Here is a 15,283-nt window from a genome sequence, read left to right on the forward strand (position 1 = left end):
CTATATACTACTTATCATTCTATAATATATTAATGGTTGGTATAGTTATGTAGTTCAGTTCAGATATGCAAAACCCCATTAACTACTGGTATATGTACTTTTCCTGCTGACCGGTGGTGGTAATTTTTTTTTTTTTTGGGTCTGATCCGAATTAAAGATTTATTTCCTTTTTTTTTTTTTGCTTTTATATATACATTACCCAAATGCTGATTCTGATTAATCCAGCTCTGGTAGTGGCTAGTTATTTTTATTTTTCTTTTATATTACTTTTTTTGGAAAAGTAATGGAGGGGTATACTACTAGAGAGTAGAGAGCAATGTGGGGTTTGGGGTTATGTAAATAAAGATAGATAACAAGTATAGTAAATGTGGGTTTCTTATAATTAATTTCTTCTGACCGCTCCTTTGTCCTATATCTTTGTTTTTGATGTGTTGAAGGAATGTGCATTGATTTCATTGAGAGTCATGATTCGATTGTGTGAGGGTTGGAGTTTCTCTATCCAGCAATTAATGTTTTTTAGGACCCCTTATTAACTTTTCCTCTTTTTGTCTGTAAAAAAAGAAGAAAGAAACAATTCCAGAGAAAGGGGTTTACATACAACTCTCAGATTTTTGGTGTGGAGAATTTAATGCTACCTCGAGAGTAATTGCCACAACACTCCTCTTTCTCTCTGCACATTTGGTCAAAATAAATAAATAAAAATTTCCAATCACTGCCCAAAATGGGACCCACTTTTATCCTGTTAGATAAATGCCTTTATTTCCCGTTTATACCATTGGATCCACTCGTGGATTTGGTTCATTGAATGATGGTCTAGTTGAGAACGCTAAGAAAACTAACAGGTCACCAACCCTCCCTTTCACATTCAAAATAAATTAATTAAATAATTAACCCTCCACATTAAAGCTCGAATAGGATCTTGATAGAGACATGGGAACCTTTTATGTTCCATTTCTATGGCTCAAATCCACTTTAGCATTTTCGTCAGCCATGTGAAATTGTCAAACACCAGCAGCATCATCATCATCTGCGGATCGATCCCATAAGGCAAAACACTACTACTACATAACCCATTATGCGCCTCTCTCTCTATTAACTCGTACACATTATTATGGCCATCAAAGTCGGTCTTATCAATCTAAACAGAACCACCACCACTATAGTCATCAAATACAAGAAAAAAATAAATTGCAGGGTATCATGAGTTTCTTAAAAACCTATCTATTGAACCCATTTGGCACAATGATGACTATAATTTAAAGCCAAATAAGTGCAACCTCCAAAAGGTTTATAAGTTAGTAAAACAATCATAGTAACAGGTACAACCTCACCTAGCAGAATTGAGAAGCATTCATTTGAATGAAAGTTAAAGACATCATAACAATAAATAATCAATAATAATTAGAGAGACAAGAAAGATAGTATCATTTGCTTTTAAGTATTTGAGAGGAGCTTCATACATTTTGGCTTATATGACATATCTCTGTTAACACATCGAATCCAAATCTGAAAGAAAATACAACGAGAATATTTTGTTCTATAATAAACTAATTAAGGTCACTTTAAAATATTCATATGTGCATGCATATATAACCGAGCAGGTTAGGTAAACATATACAATATAAGAAACATTGAACAGCACATGTAACCTAAGGCCAATTTTTTCTACCTGAACCTAATATGCATGCCTTTTAAAGCTTTCTCCATAGTTCTCAACTCAGAATGCTGCGCAAATTCCTTCTCTAATTCAAGAAATGAAAACTCAAACACAAACAAACGAAAAATAGAAAAAGGGTGAGAATCTATCTCTTTATATCCATTCTGCTGAACATCAATTAATAAGAAAAATGTGTTACATATTAACCATGATAGACCCCACATCGACTACATTTACTGATTTACATACAGTAATCAACATAAATGGTATTTACCCAAAAAGACTCCTTTTATCCAACAATGCTATTCATAAAGTAAAATAAAATACAGGTAGACAGGAAAATAGGGAAATCAGGATGATCTTCGAACTTCATAGTTGGATTGTTAAAACTATTCTATATCAGAAATTAACAGCTGGGGAAATAAAGAGAGCTGCTTCAGATGACAATCACTCTATGTGTTAACACCAACTACAGTGATTTTATAAAAGCACTGCAGAACCATCTCTTTTGTTGTCTAAATAAATATTTCAGTGGTTCAAGAAGATCAATCACAGATGCACCAGATACCTTCGAAAACACTGGTTGCAAAATGCCATGAACTTGCCGTCATTGTACTTCAACATGAATAAGTTCCTACACAATCAGATCTCTAGAATGAATCCACTAGTCATTTGGAAATCAAACAATTAAGAGTTCTAAAAAAAGCAACAGTTGGTCAATGGTGTCAAATTTTACCATACAATCAATATCAAGACATCTAATAAACTAATCAAAATTTCTTAGGGTAGCTAGACACAGAAGAATGGGAATGCAATTAAAACTATGTATCAAATATTATTGTAGTCACGTTACACCCGAAAAAGAAAAAAAAAAGTCAATCACCGAATCATAACCAGTCCAAGTTGTAATTGAGGGTATTCAAATAAAAATTACTGATATGTGAACAAGTAAATTAAACTAACTCTTCCTGAAATCCCAGACCAACCTTAACAAGATATGTCACATTGTCATGGCTAATAGCTATGCATATGAGAGGAGAAAAAGAAAAGATTATTTAACAAAGTCTTTACGGTTCCAAATGTCTCGTTCATAAATCAGCAGAAAAGTTACTGAAAATGGAACATAAATAATTTTAATACGCACCTGTGCAGATAGAGCAGGTTTTTCTAGGTTTAAGATTTTTAAGGGGGAACATGAGCTTGACTTTGACTTTCTTGTGTTTGAGCAGCTTGCTGTTTAGAGAGAACCAATGAAGAAGACTGAAGCTTGTGGACAGCAGCTTGCTGCTGTCTCTCCTTTAACTGTTCCTCAAACAAACCATATTCCTTGGGCTTGTCCCACTGCAGATTAATTTTCAAGTCCTTATCCTCATAAATTACAGATACGAGTCTAAGAAAAATAAACAAGGATGAGCAAAAGAGCATACCAAGCTTTCACGAGTGATACAATTATAATAATACTTATGCCCATCAGGGCAGGTATGCTCACTCCAATCACATTCTGGAAGTTCGGGTGTCTGAGGATTTGCAAGCACTGCAGCTCTGGGAATATTGTAAGCAACTTCCTGGGAACTGCTTCCTGTTGGTAGAGGCTGCATTAAACATTTCATTAAAATAACATATAAAAAGTTCTGATTTATTTTCTTTTTAAAATGAATGCAGAAGGAATAAATATGACATTCTACTGAATAAACCCCTTGCAGCACTCTTCTGGCCACACTCAAATGAACACCAAAAAGGGGCATATAGATAGAAATTACTATAAATTAAAAACCTCACATAACATGCACTACTGAAAAAACTGTAAATTAACTAGCCAAGATTATTGTTGATTTGGAATACCGATTGTCCGCTAGCCTGAGACAGCTTTTGCTGCTCTAGCGTTTGTTTCGAAGGTTGAATCAGATGCAACTGCCTTGGAAAATCATGAACTTCACCTTGAAATTGTTGAGTGGGTGTTTTTATATTTTGCATCTGCGGCAACTGTAGAGGTTCCTGGTTTGCCACCAAAGAAACTGCTTGTGGTTGTGTCGTTAACGAGAAAAGTTGTGCAAGATAAGGTGCATTAGGCCGGTTATGCCCCACCATGGAGTCACCCAGGTTGGTTGTTGTCCTGGTACATATATCCACAAAAATAAAATTTAAATGCATTCAACAAGGAAAAATTTATAAAAGGAAGTAACATGAAAAATGTTACCTAACAACTGGTTCATGAGAATGGGGGCCAAAGGGCATTCCACTAAACATCTTATTGTTCCTGGAGGGAAATTTAAATGGAACACTTAACACCGAGTAAAAAGATAAGTTAAGAAAACAGAGGAAAGGGTATGAAGAATTCAAGTTCGCAAATTAGTTGAACAGAACAAGACCTTCCTTCTCCATTCCTAACTTTCTTAGGTTCTGCAAAACGTACGGCTAATGGCCTATCACAACCCTTCAGCCACACCAAGGGAAAAAAAACAGAATGAATATAAAATAGATGACTTTGCGAAAAAAAAAAAAAAAAAAATAGATAATAGATGCCTCCAATTATACAATGTGAATTGCACATTGCAGTTCATATATCCATAAATAATAAAACAAAAATTAAAAAATAATAAAAAGTTACCCTCATAGTGTAAGTTCCATTTAATGCTTTGATTGCTGTGGCGGCCATGTCTGCATGAGAAAATCTAACAAACCCGCATCCTTAAAAAAAGAGGACCAGATGTCAACATATAAAATATAATTAATCAACTCTCTACACTCAGTAATACATTCAACCAAAAATCTGTATAGAATAACAATAGAAAGGAATGGTAAAATATTGCACCACCAATGCACTCAGGCAAGAGACAATTTGGAATTTGAACTCATCATTTATTTATAATTGACTATCCTCTACAGATAGAACAAATTACTAGGTATATCGTGCTTCTTTCAGAATTGATTTCCCCCTATAAGAAAAGCCTTAATTAAGTACATACACGTATTGGATTGGAGCAGATAACTTCCTAACCTAAATGAGCAAATCGAATGATGCTATGCTGACTTTATTTATTTGACATCCACCACTGCCGTACATTGCAAACATATTGAGCCACAAATATCTATTCTCAACATGGGAAAGGAATTCAAGAGCTACTTCGTTTTTAAGGCATGAAAAAAAAAAGTACTTCATTCTAGTGAACATACCACGACTTTGCTTCATTTCATCAAGAATAATGTAGACGTCTTCAACAAAACCATATGGAGAGAATATCTGGCCAAAAAAAACAAATTAATTAATAAAAAACAGAACTTGTAACATGAAAGCGCAAAATAATTAATATTGAATTTAAAAGTGAATGAAAATATGTATTCCACATGTGAGACAGTGGTCTCATCAGTATATATATAAAGAGAAAAATTATATGAATTTTTTAAGACATTTTGATGTTTTAATAATGAATACAGAAATGCGCATAAGTACAAAATAATTATTTTGTGGAAAACATTCTATAGTTGTTGAGAGCATACCTCCATAATTTCCTCCCTTGAAGCTTCCTTGTTTAACATCGCAACAAACACTTTATTATCAGGTGCCCCTACATAAGATGTATTTTAAGATGATAAACAACTGCAAAGAGTAATACTGTTGCAATGAAAAATCAAGAGGCAGCTATACTAATCCAAATGCATTACTGAAGAAAATCCAAATCACTAATATATGGAAACAATTCTTTACGGAAACTAGGAATCCTGAATAACCCTGGCTTAAGAAATTATATCTAGTGTCCCTCCCAGGGAGGGTGTCAAACCTCAGCTTGCCACATGTCTGACAATTAGAGGCTAGAGCTACCCCTCCAGGATCCTATTGGATGTGCATTTCCATCAAATATACAAAATCCAGTAAAGAACCAGTTGTTCGCACATTCATCAGGAAGCCATAAAAATATATTTTTAGAGCACTTTTAGCACCTCGCAAAGAGTTGATTGTATAAGATATAATAAATGTTGATTAATGTGATATACATGAGCTGTGCAAGACAAAAGTAGTTACCGACATGAGATCCAATGCCTACTCTTAACTATGAAATCATATATAGGCAGTACTATGGAATTGGTCTCGAAATGCATTGCCTCAAAGATAAGAAATATACCATGACGTTCTCGTTCTCTTTCTCTTTCTGGCTTGCCTGCATACTTCACCGTAATAGGTACTTGTTCCTAAAAAACGTAAGCACAGAAAAACTATATCAATAACTAAGTTGATGTGAACACAGGCAACAAGAGTGTTCATATCCTACATGTACAGTACCATAAAGCTTTAACTCACCCCAGGAAAATAATGTTGATTGTTTAGAGCTGCAATTGCCTTGTCCGCTTCAAATGTTGTTGCAAATTTCACAAAACAGCTTCCTGTAAGAGAAAACTACATCCATTTCATTCCTGGAGTAACCATATGCAACATCAATACAATAATGGCAGCTACAAGGCATATCCTAGTCCACGACTAATGAAATTCAGAATGTGATGAAAAATGAAAACAATAGAGACTAGCAAAATCATTGCTTTCTAATAACGATTTAATTTACTTTATCCTGAATAAATGGTGAAACATATAATTTAAAATAAAATTAGGAAACTAAATAGTGCTCTTAAAAGTCTCACTAAATATAAGAAAATAAAAAACAATACTAACCAAGGCATCAAAGATGAACACTAATATACCTTGTTGTTGGCCTGTACTCCTATCCTTCAAAAGAATAACCTCAGCTACATTTCCATGTTGTTCGAACAGGGGACGGATCTAAAATACAGTGACAAAGTCCAAACATTTAATAGTTAGAGCAGAGCTAGTAGCACATACAACAGAATTTGAATTAAAGTCTTCGAACTATAGCCTGGTATCAACATTAAATGGAAGTTCAAGGTGAATCAGTATCCTGAATAAATTCTTCAAAAATCAATCTTTATTTAGTTATAACTTACATCTTGCTCAACTGCTGTTCTTGGAATATGAGAAACATAAAGTTTTGCAAGACCATAACCATCTACTCGATCTTAAAAACATAAACAAAAACAAAACAAATTAAAGGTTTTATAACAACATAGATCAACATAAATTCCAAATATAGTGATACCACATAAGCTATGAGTTCTAAGACAAAAGTGAAAAAGACTATTTGCAGTATTTCTCTCATTAAGAGTTATGGAAAGGAGAAGGCAAAAGAGTAGATGGAATGTAGAAGCTATGAACTATATATATATATACAAAACCTGGCGAGTTTCCTCTGTTCGAATGAGACCAACTCCTTTTACGTTCAGACATCGGCACGTGATGACCCGAACCATAGGTAATGGCGCCATTGAAGAGGCCTGAGTGGTGGTCAGGGCGAACGGAATGGTGGTAGTAGTGGGACTGGTGAGTGTTATTGTAATTGGGATCATTAAAACTCTGGTCTTGATAGTAGGGTTGATGATTATGGTGAAAGTCACCAGAAGACCAAGACGAAGAGGAAGTGGAAGTCCCGGGATGCAAATTGCGGTGAGAATCCTGGACCTGGTGGTCGCCGAATCCTCTTTGCCTCTCCAGCTTCGCTAACTCTTGAGTAATTTGAGCTATTACGAAACCCTAACCCTAAATTACAGAGTGAAGCAGAGTAAGATTGGGATGAGTGAATTCGAAAAACACTTGAAAGGAAGAAGACGAGAACTCTTTCTCCCCAAAGACTCTTCCCGCTTCCTATTTTTTCTTAATCACTAGACGACTTGTCGTTTTTTTGTTATACTTTTTTTTTAGGGTTGTGTGAGTAGTGCAGCTTTTTACTATTTTTTTAAACCAACTCGCAAATATTGTTTTTTTAATTTCTCAAACTGAACTCGTACCGTGAAACTAAAAAATTATAGAAACTGCATTGAAAATATAGTGTGGTTGCAAATTCTGTAGTTTGGACTATCACCAAATAATTAAACTATCACAAATATAACAAAACTTGAGCAACACATGTCAAAAATACTATAAAGCTTAAAAATAAATATAAAAAAAAAGTTTTAAATTTTAACAATACAATAATTAGTGAGCTTTGGACTGAGCCTTCAAATATTGCACCTAAATAAATATAAAAATTGTCATTTTTATAATAGGTGGTAGGGTACGATTTGAACCGCATATTAACAATTCAAAATCGTAAACTGTACCGTACTGCATCGCACGATTTAAAAAAAAAATTCAAACTACGACCACACTCTAAAGAATTCAAAACGTATTTTTTAACAATGCGGGCGATTTGACGATTTAAACAGTTTAATAGACAACCTCACTTTTTTTTTCTTTTTTATTTTACCTTCATATAGTAATTAAACTAAAATGACAACTAAATGTTTATATGATCTTCAGAGGATTTTGCAAGTACGTTATTCGGATTTCTAATGTAGTTGTAAAATAGATTAGTTAGATAATCTAGTTAAAATAGATTAGTTTACTTTTGTCTCTGGCATGTATAGTCATTTAGCAAGTATGTGTTAATGAATGGTTAGAGTCCTCCTTCGCTTGATTGGATCAAACTGAATTGTAATGTTAGAGTAGGAATGGAGGCTATGTGCATTGCTGTTGTTGCTAGGGATCACAAGGGATAGTTTTGTGAGGCGTTTACCTCAAGACTTGATTTTATAGATGCTCTGTGTGGCGAGGTGGCTACTTGTTGTTTGGCTTTGGAGAAGGCAACGAAGAAAAGGCAAAATTTTGTTATTGTCGAAAGTGATTCTCGGGTGGCAATCAATTCTCTTAATGGAGTGGAATCTCGATGGGAAATTGAAAACTACTCAAGACATTGTTTAAGCACTTCTTCTTTATTTGCAGATTGTAATTTTTCTAATGTTGCTCAGTCTTGTAATTATTTTGCTCATAATGTGACTAAATGGGTTTTTATCCACAATGTGTACAATTATTTGGAGGCTTTCGATTTACCTTCGAACCTATTATGTAATGACCTAGTGGTCTAACTTTCTTATTAATACTAACACATTTTCTTAAAAAAAAAAGTATGTGTCAATGAACTTGGTCATTACATTCAAAAAAAAAAATTAGTGAATAAATGAGATAGGGGTGGCAAAACTTGTCTTCTAGTCGTATTCATATCATATTTTAATTGATCTGCTTCTAAATTTCGTGTCAGGCGTGTCGACCTGGGTCTAATTTTCTCAAACTTAACTCAACACTTAAAATTTTTGTCTTATTCGTGTTGATCCACTCTAACTCGTTTTGTTGATACTGAAGTTGGAGTTGTAGAGAAAATAACAAATTTAAAGTTCTATTAGAATACTTATATAGATATATTTATATATAGTTTATATATAATGATTTTTTTTTAATTTTCAATTTATTTTTTAAAAAATTAAATTTAAATGTTTTTAGCTCAACATTAATTTACTAATTATATATTTCTACATAGTTATACTATTATTATTTAAAAAAACTGTATCAAATTCGTGTTAAGCTGATCTTATCGTGTTTGACCTGTTTTTATTTCGTGTGAAGTTGCATTAATCTGTTTTCGACCCGGGCTTAATTTTTCCAACCGTAACTTGTAAAACTCTGTGGTACATCTAGGGTTTCACCCGGTGCCCAAGTTGACATCCTCGACTAGGTTTGTAGTTTTTGGGACCGTCTTAGTGCAAAATGGTCAAAATTTACATTGGGACATCAACTAGATACACCGCAAATATATTTGAGGTATCAGAATCAAAATCAGAGCAAGTTGATTTTTGAGCACCCCGGGCCCCGAGCAACCAGTGCCCAAGTTGACAATATGTTAATCTAGGCACCTTCCAAGTGTCAAATTGAAGATCCAACTTTTGCATCTTCTTTGTCTTCATCAAAATTTGGGAAATAGGGCATTCCAGAGGAAAACAACAATTTTTGGGTACATATAACAGGGCCCAGCGACAGCCGACAAGGTTAATGCTAAGGACTGGCCTTGTGCCCAAGTTGACATTTTGTCAACTTGTGCCATTTAAAATGGATTTTTCTTCAGGAATTCTTTTGAGAATCTTCTTTGTATTTTAGAAAATATTGAGATTCAACTATTTCCAAGGACTAAACTAAATTTTCGAAGGGCAAAAAGAGGGACCCAGCGCCCAGGTTGGCACCTGGGGCTGCCCTACGCCCAGGTTGACATATTTTCAACTTTGGGCTGTTTTCGATCAAGTTTAGCAAAAAGTGTTTCCAGAATTTTTCTGTCATTAGAATTAATTAAGACTCAAGCAAACTTAGGGAGAAAATCACAATCCTGAGTCCCTGGAAACAAGGCCCAGCACCCAAGTTGACCTAGGGTTGGCCAAAGCCCAGGTTGATAATCAACCTGTGACGCTGCCTTCAATTGCTCAAATGTCAAATCTGATGTGACCATTGAATTTAAAATGGTAAAAAATGGGGTAGGAGACCTCGTCCTCAAGTTTATAAGTCTTAGAAGTATCAAAAACAAAATCCTAGGAGTTCGAGAGTAAGTACCCAACACCTAGGTTGACAAATGGCCTAGTGCACTGGGTTCTGCTTATCCAATTCTGAGGTCGTTTTGATTGTCTGTCTATTTTTTCACTAAGACAAAGATCCATGAAGTTAGAGAAGCCAAATTTACAACTTTGCATTTCTCATTTCAAGCTCACCCGAAATGAAGAGTTTCGAGTTTCTCATTTCTCCAAAACAGCAACATCTTTGAGGACCAGTGACTAGCTTCGCTAGAACACATAAATAGACTAAGTGATGTCAAAATATCACTTAGGCATCTTCAAGTACATTCCATGGACATTTTTACACTTACCCAGCGTCCAAGTTGACGTCATATGTCAACCTGGGCGCTAGGATGTTAACTTGGGCGCTGGATGTCAACCTGGGCGCTGGATCATGAATTGCCTTTAGTAAAACAACCGTAACTCACTCAATTTTGATCTGATTGATGCGATTCAACTTGAGTTTCGAAGCTAATTCAATGCTCTATCAAGTCATATCTCAGACTCCAAACATAATTCTGAAGCTATTGTCGTCAAAATTCACCCCAAGAGATTTACGAAAATAAGCTCTTGGTTACTTACAGCGGGCCCCCCGGGCTCTAAAAAATTGTTGGGTTTTATGCCCTAAATAAAACTCTTTACAATCTGATTAGTTATCAATATAAGAAATTTGAAGTGATTAATGTTTGCATGAATTTTACATGCTAATAGTTTAATATGTTTATTACATTCACACACACAGAATCAGTTAAATCCAGATCATATGTTTATTCACAATTACAGTATCGTCAACACAGTGGAATGTGATTGTGATCATATGAATCAAAAGTCTTGGTCCTTGTTTCATCAGTGTTATTGGATTTACACTAATGTGATAATCAGCGATGATGTATACTTACACTTGGAGTAAGTGTTATGTTCTTTCCAGGACATTAGTAAAGTATACTAGTTTCGAATGTATGGAGTATACATTGGACTGGACCGATATTGCAACTAAGTTAAGATATTACAAACTTACCGTTATATATATCTTTCCAAGTCAATATCAGTAGTTGATCTTAAGATTAAAAGAATCTAAATCCTGATATGTTTGGGCTCAACTCAGGAGTGTTATTCTTGTTCTTTGATTTATTAGTTAAGCCTACTTTTAGGTTAGGGTGATACGTATATTTTGGGAACATGATAGTATGATTGAGTGGGAGTGCTGAACATAAATATGGAATCTATAGCTTCTACTGGTGTATAGAAGTCAAGTGATGATTCCCTTTGAGCTTAGCAAATAGAAGTAAATGGATGAGCTCTTGTTTAACTGACTAATTATTAGATCACTAAACACCATTTACAGGTAGCTAAGTGTTTTAAGGGGCAAAATACATTGAGGGGTGAGAACGGTAAAGAAATCCCATCTCGATGTAGATCATCTATATAGAGGATCTTTAAATCACAATAAGATTATAACAATGGTTAAATGAGATAGCATATTGATATCGTGGAACATATAATATGCTCTATATAAGTCTGAGAGTGCAATTCTAAGTTCTAAGAGTGGATTCAACGAAGAATTAATAAGTAGGAATTTACTTAGTAAATTTGGTTCACTTATTGGAAGCTCAGCATATAGATCCATGGTCCTCATTCTAGTTGAGAACATTCTGCTTGTAAGACTCATTAATTGATTCGTGATTGATCAATTATAATTCTAAAGTTAGACTATGTCTAATTTTATGAATTTTCACTAAAAAGCGAGTTGAAATTGTAAAGAAAAGAGTTTCTAGGTTTATTTATTTATTAATGGGCTTTATATGTCTAATTAATAATTAAATTAAATGACAATATTATTTAATAATCTATTTTAGTTATTAAATAATTAGTTTCGGCATTTAAAAGGTTAGAATTGAAAAATTGGCGTTTTTGAGAAAATAGAAATAAAATTTGATAAAACTGCAAAATCAAGTGGGGCCCACTAACACACCATGGCCGGCCACTTATTGTGGATTTTCAAATTGATTTTTTCATTATTTTAATGCCAAATAATTCCTAACCTAAACCTAGTAGTTGCCTATAAATAGAAAGTGATGGCTCAATCAATTCACAAGCTTTCATTAGTTTTCTGACAGAAATTTCTCTCTTCAGAAAAACTGAGCTTTCCCTACTTTCTATACCTGGCCGAAACCTCTCTTCTCTTTTCCCTTCATCAATTTCGACCCTAGTGAAAGAGTGAGTGCCCACACACAGCAAGCAGTAACTCAATCATAGATTGGAAGACTGTGAATGATCAAGCTTGAAGAAGAAGGACATTCGGGCTCAGATCTTGATTATACTCTGCGACAGAAAGGATACAAGGGTTAGAGATCTGAGCGGAAGGAGACATTAATTCCGCTGCATCAATGTAAGGTTTTCTTAACTTTATATGTGTTTAATTTATCGTTTTAGAAAGTTCATATTTAGGGTGTTTAAACAATATACTTGTGAGTAAATCTAAGATCCTGGTAAAATATATTCCAACAAAAATGGTCATCACCACCAAGAGCTAATTTTCATGTTAGATCATCATCAACAGTCAAAAACATCTTATTTGTATTTTCCTCCTATTTTTGTGGGCCTCCTTTACCTATAAAAAGAGAGCTCCCTTAGCTCATTTTTCACATTCAAAAAACTACCCACAAGGTCAGAGCTTCTCTCTCTAAAATTTGGAGCTTTTGATATTTAGCCTTTTTCTGCAATACTATCTCATGAGCATCTCTCTCTATAAACTAGAGCTTAAACAATTAGCCTTTTTCTATAATTCTCGTGAGAAATGAAAATTCGAAGTAGACATAGATTCATTATGTAAAGACTCGGTTTTTGACCGAGTCAAATGTATATATATATAAAATATTAATTAAATAATGATAAATATATGTATATAAAAAAAATATATTATTTTGAATATATATTGAACCCCTTCGTCCCCTTCTCTCATTCTATCTATCTTTCTCTCTTTCTCTCTCTTTAAAATACAAAAATAAAACCCATAAACCTCCATAACCACCACACTCTGGCGACCCACCTCCGGCCACCGCCCGACCCAACGCGCCGGACAAATCGAAAGCCCAAGTGCCAGCGACCTCACCCCCCAAGCGGCGCCGCTCCTCTCGCCGCCGTTGACTCGGGATCGCAAGTCAAAGTTTGGGATTTCAAACTTTGAACGGATTTTCCGATCACCTCCGGCGTCCGTTTGACGAATCGTCTTCACCACTAAACTCAGCTCGTCGAGGAGAAAAACCTACACTAAACCATTTTTCCCGGTTCACTAATTTTTCCGGTGACATTTTTGTAGCTCCGCCCCTTTCCGGCGACTTTTCGGTGACACCGTGTACCGTTTTGACAAACGGTTGGCATGGGTGTGATCTACTCGTCGAGGTGGTCATTTTGATATATACTACTCCTATTTTCGGCGACATTTCCGGTACACCAATTTTTACCCTCACCGATTGTTAATGTGCACTGCTTAGGTGAGGTTTCGGAATCTCAAATTTTAAATGTAGTCATATTATATGTCGTTGGACTCGGTTTTGAATGTAGAATGCGATGATGATAATTATTTAACCATTTGATGGTATAGGTGAGAGTAATATGTAAGTTTGGACTAAACAATTGGAGCTCGGGACTTGAGAGCTTAAGATCGTCTTTTGGAAAAAGTTTAACGACTCGGGAGAGGTAGGGACTCAACTTGATTATTGGACTTGATTTTTATATGCGTTGTATAACATTAGACATATTCTAATTTTTATGATTTACAGAATTGTTTGAAAAAAATTGAAAACTTAATCTGCATATTTTCTGGACTGTTCTGGGGCACTGAGTGCCAAATATATTTTTGTGTGCAAATATTTATGCAGGTTATGATTTTTGGGTTTATTCAAAATACAGCTGTTATGCTGCCGAATTTTCTAGAAAATAAAAAGGAATATGTTCTTTTGTTATGCTTATTATTTGCCTACTTTGGTTATATTGATGAGAGTCATGTTGATCATGTTCGATGCATATTGTTGTTTCACGACCTATTCTCTGTGTCATCATAGGTAGATCAGGTGTGCACTCACCTGTAGGTGAAAGACCTAGAATCTGTACAAGGAGTGAATTAAATCTGAGCCCCGATATTTATGGTGGATATCAGATGCGACTACCCGGTTTTGGATGTCATTTTCTATGATTTGGTATTAAGAGCTAGGGGTCTAGTGGACGGTGTGATATGCATTTGACGTTTGATTTGTGATTATTTGTGGTCTCTCTATTTTATTTGTACATATTCATACTGTTGATGAGACATTTTATTTTTATAAAGCTAACCATACAGGAATTTTATTAAACCAAGGGTCCTTTGATTAGTTGTTTTCCTACTGGGCTTTATAAGCTCACCCCCTATTTTCTCCCATTCCAGGAACTCAGTTTGATGCTAGTGGATGAGGATGGTACCGTTGGGAAAGGAATGTCGTTATTAGTTTAGTCATATTTTACTCTTTCACCTTCTAATGAGACTGATTTTGTATTTAAGAACAAATGGATGGTCTAGATGACTTAAATTAGCTATGTACTAGTTAGAAATGAGAAAAGATGGATGCTAGATATTATTTTGGTATTTTATTGACTTATTAAATCTACCTATTTGGTGATTACATAACTGTGGGGATATTACTGTTCTTTTATATTGATGAGTGGTCCTGATTTTATTACTAATATTTTCTTATTAATATAGGAGTTAATCCATATCTTTTAAATTAGTATTTTGTAATATAAATAAAAGGATCATTTATAAGCTTTATTTTCCTACAAGGGTCAAAGTGTGACCTTTGACCACCCAAGTTATGGATATTACACATCTGCCACAGCCTAAGGCTCGGGTCGTGACACATTACCATCACGACATGGGGAGTGAACTACTATAAATTTTGTGTGTCTCTCTAAATTATTTAATTAAACTTATTAATCATCTCGTCAATCTAGCGAGCTTGTGTTGGCCACTTTTTAACGTCAACAACAACCATAAATTTTTATATAATAAGGATTATATTATTCAATACATAAGAAATCGTATTATAATATTTAGAAATCGTATGAGGCTGGAGTTTAGGGTTGAGCGTTGGGGTTTTGGGTCAGGGTCGGTGACTGAGG

At 34.7% G+C, this 15,283-nt stretch overlaps 1 protein-coding gene across 3 annotated transcripts; it reads right to left on the reverse strand.

Annotated features, from left to right (window-relative positions):
- Nucleotides 1-158: 158 nt before the first annotated feature.
- On the reverse strand, nucleotides 159-7,375 carry LOC133031692 (flowering time control protein FCA-like). 3 transcript variants are annotated; one of them, XM_061105228.1, is made up of 14 exons: nucleotides 6,899-7,375; nucleotides 6,611-6,681; nucleotides 6,350-6,428; nucleotides 5,955-6,037; nucleotides 5,779-5,845; nucleotides 5,156-5,223; nucleotides 4,832-4,898; nucleotides 4,266-4,345; nucleotides 4,027-4,091; nucleotides 3,855-3,914; nucleotides 3,500-3,770; nucleotides 3,085-3,249; nucleotides 2,802-2,998; nucleotides 159-2,291 (listed from the first exon to the last, which is right to left on the reverse strand). In XM_061105228.1, exons 1-13 carry the CDS (start codon nucleotides 6,948-6,950, stop codon nucleotides 2,840-2,842), a joined length of 1,287 nt encoding a protein of 428 aa, XP_060961211.1. In that variant the 5' UTR covers nucleotides 6,951-7,375; the 3' UTR covers nucleotides 159-2,291; nucleotides 2,802-2,839. The 3 variants fall into 3 exon arrangements, with proteins under 3 accessions (XP_060961211.1, XP_060961212.1, XP_060961210.1); XM_061105229.1 differs by having other exon boundaries at nucleotides 6,611-6,672; nucleotides 6,899-7,368; XM_061105227.1 differs by lacking the exon at nucleotides 6,611-6,681 and having other exon boundaries at nucleotides 6,899-7,368.
- Between the last annotated feature and the right edge of the window lie 7,908 nt (nucleotides 7,376-15,283).

Source organism: Cannabis sativa, chromosome X, assembly GCF_029168945.1.
Source record: "Cannabis sativa cultivar Pink pepper isolate KNU-18-1 chromosome X, ASM2916894v1, whole genome shotgun sequence".
In the NCBI taxonomy this organism is placed as follows: Eukaryota; Viridiplantae; Streptophyta; class Magnoliopsida; order Rosales; family Cannabaceae; genus Cannabis; species Cannabis sativa.